Source organism: Anastrepha obliqua, chromosome 4 (assembly GCF_027943255.1).
Source record: "Anastrepha obliqua isolate idAnaObli1 chromosome 4, idAnaObli1_1.0, whole genome shotgun sequence".
Taxonomy (NCBI): Eukaryota; Metazoa; Arthropoda; class Insecta; order Diptera; family Tephritidae; genus Anastrepha; species Anastrepha obliqua.
In genome coordinates this window covers 88,050,557-88,067,239 of record NC_072895.1, presented here as the reverse complement: position 1 = coordinate 88,067,239, position 16,683 = coordinate 88,050,557, and the positions used below count along the sequence as shown (strand labels likewise).

At 31.0% G+C, this 16,683-nt stretch overlaps 1 protein-coding gene across 1 annotated transcript in view; it reads left to right on the top strand.

Annotated features, from left to right (window-relative positions):
- LOC129246455 (putative transcriptional regulator cudA) overlaps window positions 1-16,377 on the top strand; it is a 60,360-nt gene extending 43,983 nt beyond the window's left edge. Inside the window, exon 2 of the mRNA XM_054885304.1 lies at window positions 16,340-16,377. Within this exon, the coding sequence (XP_054741279.1) occupies window positions 16,340-16,377 (38 nt within the window). The remainder of the gene's footprint in view (window positions 1-16,339) is intronic.
- Window positions 16,378-16,683: the final 306 nt, after the last annotated feature.

Genomic DNA, 16,683 nt, shown 5'->3' with positions numbered 1-16,683 from the left:
TAAAAATAAAAAATAAGTTACTTTTTAACAAAAAATTAATAAAAGCTAAAAACAATAATAATAGCAAAACAAGTTACTTTTTAACAAAAAATTAATAAAAATTGAAAAAAATACCAAAATAAGTTATTTTTTAACAAAAAATAAAAAAAGGTAAAATAAAATAGCAAAATAAATTTTTTTAACAAAAAATAATAAAAAGTAAAATAAAATAGCAATATAAATTTTTTTAACAAAAAATGAATAAAAACTAAAAAACAAAAATAATAGCAAAACAAGTTAATTTTTAACAAAAAGTTAATAAAAACTGAAAAAAATAATAGCAAAACAAGTTACTTTAAAAAAAAAAATAAAGACAATTGAAAAAATAGCAAAATAAATTATTTTTTAACAAAAAATAAAAAAAAGGTAAAATAAAATTGCAAAATAAATTTTTTTAACAAAAAAATAAACAAATTTAAAAATAAAAAAATAAGTTATTGTACTTTTTAACAAAAAATTAATAAAAACTAAAAAAATATTAATAGCAAAACAAGTTACTTTTTAATAAAAAAATAATAAAAAGTAAAAAAAAATGGCAAAATAAAATTTTTTAAAAGAAAATTAATCAAAATAAAAATAAAAATAAGCTATTCTTTTTTACAAAAATCAATTAAAATAAACAAAACATGCAACTCTATTATTCTGCCCATAAGTGTATATGCGCTGCTTGCTGTGTTGCTCTTGCTTTTCCGTGCCCCATTTTATTTTTCATTTATATTTCCTGTTGGCGGCCGCCCGCTGTTTGCTCTCCTATGCTTTCGCCTTGTAATTTAGCTAGGCTACTTATGATTTCCTTGATGCCATATGTTCACTTTCGCCTAAGATTGACTAGCATTCTCCTTCAATGCACTTCAATTTTGGCGCTAACACACTTTCGCACACTCAAACTGAAACCATTCGTTGGCATATTTCCATTAGCAGCGCCATAGGTGCATGCTTTAGCCTTTTTGAATATTATTTTCTCAATACTGTCTTGCAGCTCCTGCCTTTTGTAGTATGTCCTTGAATTTTTTCTTGTATGCAGCCTCCGTCGTCTGCTGGCGCGCCACTTAAGCAGCTTTCCATTACAAATCTTAGGCTAGCCGCCTACTAATTCAAAGTTGGTTTGACTTTCTTCTTCAGTTCTTGTCTCCAACTGCTACTACTTTTCTACACGTATGAGTTTCTTAAGTGATTCCCATTGTGGTGTTTAATATTTCTCATTTGCCGCAGTGCTGTATCGTATTTGCGTAGGTTTGTATCTGTTTTACTGCGCTTCTCGCCGTTTTAAGTTTGTTTGTTTACTGTTTGTCCAGCTGCTTTGTGCCCTAATTTTTTTCGTAATGCTCTAATTATCTGTACCTTTTTTCTTTTTATTTCTTTTATTTTAAGATTTCGCTCTATTGCTGTTTATCCTTTTCTTGCTATTCTGGAAACGCAGCAAAGTTGAATAATTTGATTTTACTTTTACTTTAAAAGTCACGCCTAGTTTAATTATTTTGATCGCTTAGATAAATCTCTCTACCGTAATTTTCTTCCTAAAATAGCTACAGCAGCTAAGCCGTACTTGCTTTGATCTTCATAATTTAATTTGCTAAAATATTTGCTTGCCTTTCTCGCGCTATTCCTTACTAAATTCTACAGGCTTAGCTGAGATTTAATTCACTTCCCACCACTTCACAAAATTCCACTTACCAAAAGTTCAAATAGTTCCCTTTCTATGTATTAGTATAATTAGTCATAACGAGCATTTACATTGCACTTTGCTCGGACAGCAGATTTTCTACAGTAAAAGGTTAACGGGCAGTCACGATTCAATAGAGAGAGAGAGAGAGAGAAGAAGAGAGATCGCGCGAGTTCAGGTGTAGTAGTAAATGCAAATGCACACACACCTACTTTATCATGCAAATTACATTTGATAGTGAGAAAAAAGTATTTCATTAGCCATTTACAATTAATTAATGTATTAAATAATATTGTACAAATAAAAAAATGCGCGCTGTCTACATTGTCAGCTGTGAGAAGTGCGCACATTAACCTTAACCTCATTTTTCGTTTCACCCGACAAATAGTCGCTCACACTTACACACACACATAGCCGCACATGCAATTATCAAGAATAAAATCAAAATACGCATAGAGATGCAATTAAAGTGGCGCGGCTTACGACTACAATGAATTCTATAACTGCCCTGCAGGGAAAAATACCAGTTGTGTACCAGAATACTACCAGTTCACTTTTCGGCGCAAGCGGTTGGTGCTGCATATTTTTCCATGTTAGCAAATGGCAGTTTTAATATTTTATTTAGGCGATGCCCCACGAAGTATCAATTGCCAGGCCACGAATCAGCAAAAAACTCGTATCAGTTCATGCTCACAAAAAAATCCCAGCCCCATATTATTCCAAACTTACTAGTTTTAGACCAGTTTAAAATAAAAAAAAAACATTAACTTCATTATTTTCAAATGTTTTCAAATATTCTGTTTCACATTATGGTTTTTTTTAAATTAAGTAACACTTCTTTCAGGGCTTTTTTGTTTTCGTTTTTTGGTGGGTGAGGTAGGGTGCCAAATGCCTTCGCACTTACAGCGACTGTCGTCTACTGCGTTGGATGGTGTGTCCACTAAAACAATCCCTCCTCCTCTTATAGAGAGACTCCTTTCCCGGAACTACTTTCTGCATTACTTCGGGAAGGCCCAGAACGACGTCCATAAAGGACCAATTCTATTCACCCACTTCTGGGTCCACTATATTTTTAGCCAGCTTCCTGCTGTAGGCTCGTCTTCCTATATCTCTATTTGTGCCGCGTTTGTGTCTATTGACCACAATTGGTTCCTATGTCCTCTCCTTTTGACATGTGGAGATTTCATGCCGTCGATAGTCTCAATTGCTCCGCGTTTTGCAGTAAAAGAGATATCGGTAGAATGCGATATCAAATTTGTTAGTACCGACTTGTTCCCGTCTGATATAGTCGTGAGTCAAACAGTTAGTACCTCCTTACTCAAGAATTGCTACTCTTCAACCGCCCACTCCGCATATCGGAGGTACTGCATTATTTTTGTGGAATATGTCCTAATAGCATTCCAGTAATTGATTGATGCACAAATGGCTGGTATCAGATTGTTTACCTGCAAGTCCAAGTAGTACCTCCAGTGTTTGACGCTCGTCTAGAAAACGGTCACATTGGAAGACAACATGCTCTGCATCTTCGATCGTGTTGGCGCAGTGTGAGCAGTAGGGCATCACAATGGGCTATGAACCTGAGTGTGTTCCATAGTGGGCAACTGCTACAAGCTAACCTTACCTACACTAAAAGTAGGTAAGTCCCTTATAAATCAGTCCGCAGATGGTTGAGTCATTACGCCCAAATGTAACATGGGTTTCAGACCATTGCAACATCGGCGGGAATAGAAGGACCGTTGAATTAGCGATAGTGCCGAACTATACTTTCTAATGAGAATATTGAAAATGCTATTGGTTGGCATACTTCTATGTAATCTACTTATTTTTAAGACATTTTTCATGAAAACCGAATGAAAGATGTTGTAACGAATCCCCCATCTTGCAGAATCGCTCGACAATTGTGTCCGACTCTCAATAGTAAACGCTAACCATCCCTGCTAAGCCAAAATAAGCATAGCATTAACGCACTGATTTCTGTTATAACGAGGCTTTTTCCTATAAGCAGGCCCACTCAGATGCTAGGCGTGCAAGCACATGATGTGTCTGTAAGAGCTGTGTAAGGGAGTAAGAGAAGAGACGACCAACGCCTTCTATGCACCTTCTATGTCGCTATCCTAATTTTTCCAGAAGAAGATTCACCACTTCAGATAATGACCTGGGATCTTCAAAAATATTTGAAAAGTTCGCATTGCTTTCAGGGCGATCAGAAAAGTTCCCTATGCGGTATTACATTGGGTATGAACCTTGAGTATGCCTCGTAGTGGAAAAACGTAAGAAATTAAATCAAATTCGTACCAAGCAAAAAAAAAAAACAAAAACAAAAAAAAAATAAGTAAAATTTAGGTATTCACTGCAGGAACAAACATAAAATTAATGTTAATTATTTTCAGATTTATATTTTATGTGTCCTTGGTTTTTGGAAAAAATGTTTTTTATACACTTGAAGTGCCTTGCATGGCCCTATGGTCCCACACTTTTAACTCTAGGAATTTATGATGATGATGAAGTGCCTTTCTTAATTAGACATCTGGGTAAACGGCATATGATTCAGAGAGTTAAAACTGCTGCGAGTGCTTGCAAAAAAATTTTAGTTGCGGCAAAAGTAGGGAATAAATATTGTACGGTTAGTGTGTGGAAATATGTCATAGGTAAATGGTGTGAAATAATTATTTATTTTGAAATTGAATTTATTTTGAAAATTAAATTTTTAAATCTTAAATTGAGCTAGCGTAATGGCGTTTTAATATATTTATGTTATAAAATGTTTATAAAAATGAAATTATTATTCAACTGTTCCTCTAATCTTACTGGTTTGTGATGCGAGGCTACATTCGAGAATAAAGTAAATAAATTTCAAGTAGACATTAGAATTGCAGCCTTTATTTGATGGTTTTGGATATTTTGATGATTGTGATTTTTGAGTTTTGTTTCAAATAAATGTATTCATCAGCTTCTACTTTCGTATCTAAACCTAAACATTCTTAAAAAAAAAAAAAAAAAAAAAAACCAATTTGACTATTTTACTACTGTTATTGTTCGAGTCAATGGCGAACTAGTATGATTTCTTCTATAAAAAATATAGTATATGAACTGGAATGTTTCCATACTATTTTGGCTTTTCCCTGCAGGGGTGTAGTTATTCATGTATGTATGTATGTATGCATGTATGCGACCGCTGCCGAGACGCTTAGAATACTCATAGAATGTGGCGAAGCAAAGTTGTGCATAGCAGCTGTTCTACTGCTCACCACTTAACAAACAACAACACATACAGCAGAGCTATTTTGAGCACCTCTGAATAACTACAGACTGTAAAAGTGTATTGTACCCCAAACGACTTTTTAATTTTCCGAAACTATATTTATTGTAAATATTTTCATTCTTAGTTGGTTGTTAAGAAATTATGTAATTGCCCGCCCCTTTTGTTGTATGGACCGGCGTGTTAGCAAGCAGTCACTCAGCCAGTCGTTATTATCAAAACGAGCAGCATCAACATTGCTCATCATTGACGATAACAACAAACAATAGGGTGTAATTAAAAATTATGAAAAAAAGCTAATTGCTGTAATGCGTACTCATGTTTGCGTATTAATATCAACATTACATGCATAACTCGAATATCATTGATGGCGGCGCACGCGCAGGGGGAGGCGCCAGTGATAATGACCATGACGGTAAACGATAGACAGCGCGTAAAAATTTCATGAGAAATTTCATGAGTTTTTGTCAAATTAAATTTTTTGTTTTACTCTTATTTGCCTTGCATTCTTCTTTTGCACGCGAATTGCAAATAAAGTGCAATTAAAGTGTTTGTGAAAAGTTACACGCCTCCTTGCAATGAATGATGAGTTCTTGGTGTAATGGTGGCATTACTGAGCCTATCTGTTCCTGATCTTGTGACGTTGGTAATTAAGGTGCTTGCTTCGCGTAATCTAGTTGTCAATTAGCTGGGAGGATTTGCCCAGTAAAGTAATAAGCGGCGGAGGTTCTTATGCTTTGAAGATACAAAGAATAGTCAATGTGAACTAAAAATAAATTGCATTTCTTTATTTACTTGAAAGTTGGCGGTGTTTGCCGGTTTTCTCAACTTTTTCTGCATTATGCTTTTCTGTGATATCCATAAATAAGATGGCCTTACATTAACGCGGCCCACTATTTTCGAATTTGTTGATATTATTCCGATTAGCAATCTCTAGAAATATGAGGTCATATTTTTCTAAGTATTTCCCCAACAACATTGCATTCAATGCTCTAGAACTTTACGCTTTCAAAACGCTATTGCTGGTCAAAATAGTGAGATAAGTGAATACCTTAAAGCACATACAAGGTGGCGCAAAGCGATTTAGGGTATCAGTAAAATAGTCAACGAGTGCATACTGCTGCTAGCAGCGTTGCCAACTTATGAGCCTTAAAAAGCAATAAAATTAAGGGAAACCCTTTTACGACAATAAGAGGCATGTGCCGCATACATATTTTGTAACTCAACTCGAGTTAAAATTCGTGCATAAGAGATTTTCCAGCTTTTTCAAGCTAAATTTCTATTTGAATTTGTGTATAAGGTAATTTCCAGTTGAACTTTTTCTAAACTTAACTGGGGTTAAAGTTAGTGCATATATGATTTTCAAGTAGAGTTTTTTTATAAATTTGCGTTTCTAGGGGGTGTCCTGCATACATATTTTGTGACTTAACTCGGGTTAAAAAATGGACATAAAAGACTTTGAAACTAAGTTTTTTTTTAATAAACGTACATTTCTAGAGAGTGTTCTTCATGCATATTTTGCAACTTAACTCGGGTTTAAAATAGTGCATAAATGATTTTCAAGCTGAATTAAGTTTCTGTTTGAGTTTGTGTTTAGAGCATTTTCCAGTTGAGTTTTTAACTCTGATTAAAATTTGTATATACTTATATATAATTCTCACTTTTAGTCTTTTATTATAAACTTGCGGTCCTAGAGGGTATACGGCATACAAACTTTGTAACTTAACTCGGGTTACAACTTGTTGTATAAATAATTTTCAAGTTAAGTTAAGTCCCAACTTCCCTTTTTAAGATAAAAATAAGATACAACCAAATAGCAAAAAGGAGATTCGTGCAAAATGAGCCAAAATAAAATAAATATCGGGCGCAGGTGTTAACTATATTCTTGTTTCAACTTGAGTTAAAAAGTAGCCATATACTTATGTATGTAGGTAGAGCCACCTGCGTTGAGTAGAAGTGGAAATGAAGCATAAGCATAATATATATTTATTTCGATTCCGTTTGGTGGAACATTATATTAGAAAAGTTGAAATATTGAGCCCTAGTGCGCCCGCCTACCACCACTTACATTCAAACCGCTCGCCTGAGGAGGTGATACACGTCAGTTTGATTGAAAAATGTACATTTATATAGGGAAGCTGGTTGGCTGGTTGGTTGGTTGGTTAGAGCGGTGTTTCATCCAGAATCCAACTAGCGCTTCCGCACTATTTTCCTGCCACATCCTCGTTATAGGGAAGCTACTCTATTATTTTTTATGTGGACTAACAGCTACTTCTCATATACACTAATTTTTCAACTTTTTTTTGCCTATAGATGTTAATGAGCAAAATTTTTTTTGATTTTTGGATTTGATAGCGGGGATATTTTCACTTGCTAATGATGCAGCATCCAGAGGCCTAGCAATGCTAGTCCACTTTGTCTGCAGTTTACCTCCAATTCTCGCTCGACCTCTCACTCTCAACTTTTTTGAATCACGCACTTCAATTCGGTTCGGTCTCTAACTTTGTACGTGTTATTGTATCAAAATTCACTGATCTATAAAACTGCATACAAGAAATTTTTCTAAAAACTCTGAGTAAAAAATTTGATGAGAATTTTCCCTTTTTTTCAAAATTTTATGCAAACTTTGCTTTATATGGTAGTTGTTGTAGTATAAACTATGTCTTTAAAAAAAATACAATAAAAACTTCTCATCATGTGCTGTATACTTTATTTTGACACTGACTGTATATGCCAACTCGCTTTAAGTTCGCTTAATATTCATTTTACATATCTTTGCCATAAAACCTGTATACGAGTATACCCCCAATAAATCAATACTTCCTCTTCCACTTTAAACTTCCATTCATACAGTCAGTCCGCAAAGCCTATTCAAGTAGTCTTACTTTTACGCAAAGAAGTTTGTCGCCCGCTCATTAGTTTTTCAATTCACTAATTACTCAAAGACTTTATTTTACGCATATTTTACGCTACTGTCCAACCGTCGCACTCACAGTCTGAAAAATATTATTTATTATACATACAGACATACATACATATGTACATATGTTGGCTTGTTAAAGCCAATAAACCTTATCGTAAAAATTTCCTATTTACATACATAATAACAACAACAAACAATAGTGCTCACAGTCGCAGCTATCTTGGCGTGTAAAAAGCTAAATAAATAAGCATAAAAAAGAAAAAAGAAAAAAAATGAAAATAACGTAGGGAAGGTCAACATCAGTTTACTTAGTTTACCAGCCAACCATTTAGTGAAGACTCTAAAAGCACTGGTATATATAGGGAAAATACTATTTTTAAGTGTTTCATAGTGTGCAACTCGCTTCAGCCAAGTAACGAATATTTATACAGCCCCGCTGCGTGACGCTAAATACATCGAAACACAAATATTTTAGTACATATCTGAAAATAAAAAATAAAAATAAAAAGAACATAATGAGCTTGAATAGGAAAAGCTACAAATTAGTAAACAGTAAAGCGGCGACGGCGGCGGCTTTACTCAACTACTTACAATAAATACTGTAAACGTTCTGCGCGTCTTGACGCAGAGTCATGCCTCACTCTGTCCACGGGGAAGTGTACTCGCACATTGTTTTGATAAGTCTATTGACTTTTCCTTTATATGCACATACATATGTACACTTTGTCTTATTTACTTGTGCTTTTTCCACTACTCTATATTTATTTTTACAATCTGCTTGTTTACACTTACGAACGCACCGCATTACATGGATACACATCGTAAAATCATGGAAAGTACTTACCTACCTTTAGCGTTGGGGCCTCTGGCGCGCCTATACGAAGTTCCACATCCATATCCACCTCATGCCTGTGCCAGATTACACACGCTCGAATATATCTTCCGACACCTTCGCAGCGATAAGCTACGCTACCGGTTGTGTAAAGTGAACAACTTCGTAAATGATTGATCTATGCAAGGCGGCAATAGCTGCGTTCAAATAATTCTTGAATCAATTTCTTTAACTTATTTTGCTGTTGGAAACTATTTTGTTTGTATCCAACTCGCATTCAAGGCTAATTCTGTGGGTAAATTCCATTGCTCGTTGTGGTAGATGTGTGTGTGCGTATGTGTTACAAGCTGCGTTGTAAATACAGCCCGCGTAGAAAATATGGCAATTGGCAAACAATTGGACTAGTTTTTTAGTAAATTTTCCTTGTTTTTTTTAATATTAATTTGTTTTATCAAAGTATAGCGAACGAGCTAATAAAAAGTCGTATAAATTTAAATTTCCAACTTTATACAAAAATTAGAAAAATTGGACACGTTTACATTAGTATTTCAAAACTTTTGTCAGACTCAAAAAAAAAAAAACAAAAACAAAAAAATATTGGGTATGCAGTTTTATAGCCCCATTAAATTCTAGTACACTTAATAAGGTGAAAATTGCTAAAAAAGCCACTTGTATTTTAAAAAAATTTTCTTGGAATTGTTATATGGAGAAAATGCGCGACACCGGCAGGGCGAGAGCTTATCAAAAATCAACTTAAATTACTTGGTTGTAAAGTTGCTTAAACTTAGTACAATAAAGTAATATTTTAATATTTTATGGGCTATAAAAGAGTGTGCAGAATTTTTTTCTTAATTTTCAAATATTATAAAAAATGAATAAAAATTCGAAAAAAATTCATCAAATGTCCGAAATCAGAATTAAAAAATTAAGTATTAAAAGAAAATTTTAAATAATTCAATTTTGATTATTTATTGTAATTGATTAATGAAAATTCGAAAAAATTTCGTCAAAATGTTCGATTTCGGAATTAACAAATTAAATATTTTAAAAAAATTTTAATAATTCAGTTTTTATTATTTATTTAATTAATTAAAAAAAGTAATTTAAGTAAGAATAAAAAAAAATTATTTGGTAAAATAAAAAAAAAAAAAAAATTAAACAAATTATTTAAGTAAGAATTAAAAAATAACAATTTAATAAAAAACAAAATTAATTTAGTAAATCAAATTAAAAAATTAAATAATAAAAAAAATTTTAATAACTCATTTTTGATTATTTAATAAATTAATTAAAAAAAGTAATTTAAGTAAAAATAAAAAAAAGAATTTGATAAAATAAAAAAAAATAAGTTAAGTAAGAATTAATAACAAATAATTTTATAAAATTAAAAAAATAATTTAAGTACGAATTAAAAAAATAACAATTTAATAAAATTAAAAAAATAATTTAGTCAATTAAATTAAAAAATGAAATATTAAAAATAAATTTAAATAATTCAATTTTGATTTTTTAATTAATTAATTAAAAAAAGGAATGTAGGTAAAAATAAAAAAAAAATAATTTGATAAAATAAAAACAATTATTTAAGTGAGAATGAATAAAAAGTAATTTTATAAAATTAAAAAAATAATTTAAGTAAGAACTAAAAAAATAATAATTTAAGTAAACTAAATTGCTTACAAGCCTCAGCAAGTACTTCTCATTGAGTTTTGATAATTTTTGTTTTTTTTTTGTAATTCTGAATTTGGTTGAAAATTTCCGAATTTCTATATATTTTTTATAAAATTTGTAACTTGGATCAATATTGTCTTTATTATGGAATTAACTATATTTTTATAAAAATAACCGAATTTAAATAATAAATAAATTAAAAATAAATTCAATTTCTTTTTAACTCCGATTAAAAAATTATTTTTGTACATAAATAATGTGAATTAAACAAAAATAATGCTTAATGTTTTTTTACTTTTAAAATTATTTGCTTTACAAAAATCAGTAAATAAATTGTTCCAAGTGTTTTTTAAACTCTAATCAAAAGTTCAGACATTTTGAAGAAATTTTTGCGTATTTTTTTGAATAAAAAAAAATTATTAAAACTTTTGCAGCTTGGATTAATATGATCTTTATTATAGAATCAACTATATTTTTACAGAAAATAAATGTAAATTTTAAACTAAAAAATAATTAAAAATTTAATTTTATAAAAAAGTAATTTAAATTTAGAAATAAATAAATGCCCAATATATTTCTTTTTAACTCTGCTTAAAAGTTTAGACATTTTGATGAACAGTTTTCGAATTTTTATAAATTTTGTACAAGGTTTGAAACCTGAAATTGAATGGTTTTTTTTTTTATAGAATAAACTAAATTTTTGTAAAAAAAACTTTCTACATAGTAACAAATGCTTTTGGAAGCTCTGATTAAAAATTTATTTTTGTAAAAAAATATTTTAAATTTATAAATAAATAAATAGTCCAAAATGTGTTTTTTTACAATGCTTAAAAATTTAGATTTTTTACACTGCTTAAAAATTTAGATCTTCATCATCATTTTTCGAATTTTTATAAATTTTATATTAAGTTTGAAACTTGAACTAGTATGGTCCTTATTATTGAATGAACTATATTTTTACAAAAAAAATTATTAAAATAATAATAAATAAATAAATAATCACATGTTTTTAAGCTCCGATTGAAAATTTATTTTTACAAAAAAATAATTTTAATTTAAAAGTAAATAGTCCCAAATTTGTTTTTTTTTTAATCCGGTTAGAAATTTATTAAAAAAAAAAATTTAAGTTAAAAAATAAATAAATGAATTGCTACAAATATTTTTTTTAACTCTGATGGAATTTTTTCGAATTTAAAAAAAAATCTCGTTCGCCGTTCGAAACTTTAATTAGTGTGGCCTTTTTTATAGAATGAAGTATGTTTTGGGGAAGAAAAAACTGTGTTAAAAAATAAATAAATAAGTAGACCAAAATGTGTTTTTAAGCCTTGGATAAAATTTCTTTTTTGTATAAAATATATTAATATAATATAAAAAATATTTAAGGGTATTTAAATACAAAAAAAAAGAAAAATAATTAAAAAAAAAATAAATAAATAAATACCCTTTGTATAAAAATATTTTATTAAAAAAGAAAAATAAATAATTTTTTTCGATTTTTATAAATGTTGAAAAAAGTGTAAAACTTCAATTAGTATAGTTTTTATAATAGAATGAACTTTATTAAAAAATAATAATAATAATAATAATTTAAACTAAAACAATAAGTAAGTAAACAGTTCCCAATTGGTTTTTTACACTAAACAAATTTTAAAATTTGTTTCAAATTTATTTTAGTAAAAATAAATATTTTAAAATAATTTAAATTTAAAAGTTAATAAATAAACAGTCAAACCTCGTCAAAATTTGGAGTTGCTATATTTTTTTCACAAACTTTATGCGTTCTTTGTATGTTTTCATTTATTTTTTATTGTTTTTATTCCTTTTATTTCTTGTGGCGTTCTTCCGTTGCCGTTTCATACAATAAGTTGCTTATCAGCTGGCTCATATCTAATTGGTGACGTAAAAATTGGCTGAAATGAAATAAAATTTAGTGAGCTTTATCAATTAAGAAAAATTCTGTACATACACATGTGGATGGTGCTTGATGGGCAAATTCTATGTCTGTATTTGCTATTGCGCATTATCGTAGCACAATCAATGGCATTTTTTCTTCTTATTTGTTCATATTTTAGTACTTTACAAATGTTTACTCAACTACTATTTGATGCTACTGCTATTTTTTATATGCACGGCAACTGGAATTAAAATAAGTTCCCGTCAGTTATAGGAAATTCGGGAGGATACCTTCCCCTATGCTACGCTGGGCTTAATTCATGCGCATTGCATTCCGCACTTCTGATAGTTTGCAGGCATAGTCCCAAATTGCTTGTAGTTTAACATTTTCTTTACCTTTTTATTACTTCAAATTTCAATTATTCCATTTATTTGCACTCTGATAAAAATAATCAAACACATAAATAAAAATTAATGTCGTTCAGAAAACAAAATTGCACAATTCAAAATAAATTGCAAATGACCTGCCATCATGGCATTTGCAAGTTATGAATGCAAATAAAACCATTTTGTTGTTGTGTTGGCGTGGTAATTTGCAAATGCCATGATGCCAGGTTATTTGCGCGTAATTGTTGCGAACTGTCCTGATGTCGATTAGCGCGACAAGCTCAACAGCATCGCAGCGATACTCTAAAAAATAGAAACGCCATGCTTCCGAGAACGCTAAATGGCCAAAACGAGATATTTTGCGGATGAGAAGAGAGCGACTTGAATAACTAGTCATCCAAAAATCAAAATTTTGCAGCAACTTCTGTGTTGTACTCATCGATATTGTAAACATCGCTCAAAATAGATTGTAAATTTTACGCAAACTTTTTGGAATTTGACATCACGCAAAAACCCGAAAGTAGTATAAACAAAAAAAAAATGTTAAGAGGCTAATTAAATTTAATTTGCTATAAAACCACACAATCACCTGCTTTGATTGATAATCTTAATAACACAAACAAAAAAAAAAAAATACAAAAATGCAATTAACTGCGATTCTGAAAGGCGCGTATATGTGTTAAATAAAAAAAAATACTGTATCTTGCTTAATTTCTTCATTTTTTCAATGTGATTTGTTGTTTTTCGTCGTTGTAAAGTTCAACGCCTTCGTATTCGCCGAGTGCAATGCAGCGCACCATTTCATTCTAATTAAGGCGTCAGCGTCAGCGTCAGGTTAACCTTGAACGCGTTTGACAACGCACAACCAAAACCCACCAAAACACACATACACACCAACACACAGCACGTAACATACCTGTGCGATTAATGCAGAAGCAGCGAGCGCACATGTCTACATAGACGCATTAAGTTTTAAATGGATGCACGAAAAAACACGACTACTGCTGACCAAAGTTACTTTAATATATGTATGTATGTACATGCATGTGACAGTGCGAGTACTCTTATACATATGTTTCTATGTATGTGCATTTATAGATCGTAGATTTTCGTTAACATGCCAGTGAGTGACACTTAAATGCAACAATAAAACGCCAGCCGAGTGCTGAGAAATCAGCGAAACGGCAGTTTCTTATTTTTTTTAATATTTTTTTTGTTTGTTTGTTTTTGGCGTTTTTTTCTGCCTTTTTTGAGTGTTTTGGCAAAGTGTCCCCAGTGTTCTTCTTAAACATTTCCCAAACATTCCTCGCAATCTTTTTCTCTTCATGCATTTTCTGCCTGTTTTTAAATACTCGAAATTGTGTATTTTCGTAATTTGCTGTGATGTTTGGGCCGACTAGTGAGAGATTAATTTTAAATACATTTTTTTTTTGCCATTTGGTTTTTTTCCCCCTTCAATGCAACAAGTTGGTTGAACTTTCAGGGGCATATTTTAGAATTTTTTTTTGTATTTTAAAAATAATCGCATGTTTAGGAAGAAGCAATTCAGGCATTTCTTTCATGTTGAATTAAGCAAAACATTGTGTTTCTAGTGCAAATTTAGCTTGGTGTATTTTTTTGTGCAATTTTTCGCTTTTCCTTGCGTTCAAAGCTTATTTGAAGCACTTTTTTATATTAACGCTGTTTTTTTTTTTTGAAGTTGCGAAACATTGACATTGCCTTTTATTGTACAAATTTTGCTTTAAGTGTTTTTTGTTGTAGCTTTTCACTTAACATTTTTATATTTCCGATGTTTTCCGCAGTTTTAAAGCATCGACCAAAATTCGATGATTCGTAAAGCATACAACATTGACCTTTGCTCTAAAGAAGGCTTATTGAATGGTGTTGCTAGTTGGGCTATTTATTTTGAGGTTATGAAAGCATAGCAGATGTAAAAAATGTTCTCTCTCTCTCTCGTAGCTTCACAGTCTGTGGCGGACCATAGCTTCATCAACAATCCTCCTCCAATACAGTCTCTCTTGTTAATGGAAACAAAAATCTCCATACAATAATTTTCCCCAACATCATAATTATGTTGCATACGAGTATATCTTCGCAGAAATACTTGTCTATTTAATACTGAACTTTGGAACACTGGTTGGGGAAATGGGACAGTTGCTGAGCGCGCAATTGCATTAAAATATATTTTCTGAACTTCTGAAACAGTAATGCTCTCGAGTTGTAAATGTATTGAGCTAATAGTTTCGCTCATGCAAATTTTTGACAGCTTTTTTCTGAAATGTGACAAACACAGTTAGAGAAAGAAGTGGGTTTCTATAGAAGCTGAAGGTAAAGTGGAAACTTAAGATTCTTTGTACCCTCATAATAAGCGCTTATCTCAAGAAATCGCTCAGCATTCGTAAAAGTTTCTTGATAGATGCATTCTTAACGCTTGTCTGTCTCCAATTCTGTTTGATCAGGGCCAGCTATTTGCATAAAATATGGTCGATCTTCTCATCTTCATACTTCAAGAAAAGCCGGCAACCTGGCTAAGCAGGCAGGCCTAACCAATGCATTTAAAAATGTGGTAGTCGATTATGACCGGTTAGGTGACCAATGGCAACCGAATGTCTAGAAAAATGTTATTATCTGTATCAAAAATAGCGTGGATGGAAGCTCATAAATTATTGCCTTAGTTTTTATTTTTTGTTTTCGTTTTTGGCCTTTGTTGCTGCCTAGACTAGAAACTTTTAATTTAATTGTTTTTTTATCTATTTTTTTTTTTGAATTTTTTTTTAATTTTTTTTTAATTTTTTTTTTTTTGTAATTTATTCATATGTCTCAGACTTTTATTAGCTGAAATTGTACCAGCTTAACGGCTGTTCGAACTAGTTGACCTATCTGTGACATATAAATTACAAAAACACTTCCCATGTTCAAGGTGAAGGTTTTGAAGTTCACTAAATGCCGTTTAACGGCTGTTTGAACTTGTTGTCCAATCTTTGACATTTAAGTCACAAAGAAACTTCCATTTTCAAGACGAAAATTTTCAAGTTCACTAAATGCAAATAGCATACAACCAAACAAATTAAATGCCATTTACATAAAAACAACAACAACAACAAAAATGCAACTCATTTTCATTTAATAAACCTAAATTGCCGCCGAGTTACTAAATTCAGCCGAAAGCAGTGCATTCAAGCGATAGTTAAACCGATCACAAAATATTTTATTCACAATTTTTTTTTGTTTTTTTTTTTTGTTGTTTGTTTTTTAAATATCTTAACCCAATCTTTTTTGTATCGAAAATTTTTTTTCTGTGGGTAAAAAAAAAATTCTTAAAAATTTGTTAGCAGCGCAGTCGAGTTGAAGAATTCAAACCGCATTTTTCACTCAACTGTATTTTCAGCATTAAAAAAAAAATAAATAAACAGAAAAAGAAAACGATGCAAAATGACGAACCAATAACACGTCGTGCAAAATACACAATAAAAGTTTGCAACGAAATAAATAAATAAGTAGAGTCAAAAGGAGTAAAAAAACCACTAATAAATGTTCAACCAGTTCAAGCGACTTTGAGAAAGAAAAAGTATGTACCCTAATATAAAGAAAGCAGTTTTAACTTGATTGGATTTCTCTATATCTCTCTTCCCTCTCTCTCTCCCTCTCTCTCTGTTTTGTGTCTCGTTTCAGTGATAAAGCGCGCATTTCGAAAACAAGCAAGCAAATGAAGTCGTTCAAAGAAATCGCAGAAACAGCTAAACTAATAAGATTTTTTCGGTGCCGATTGCCACTCAAATACACACGAGCCACAGAATTGTTGTCGATATTTCACAAAAAAAAAAAAAAAAAGAAACTAAAAAAATAAGAAATTTTTTTTTTTTGTTGAAATTCAATCGATTAATTTTTAAAATTTTGTTTTTCACTTACGATTTTAGATTACAAAAGCGGCATTTATTTTGAAAGCAAATTTTGTTTACGCCAATAAAAAACTGCAAGTATGTATTTTGTGCACAAATTAGTGCGAAAAAAGTACC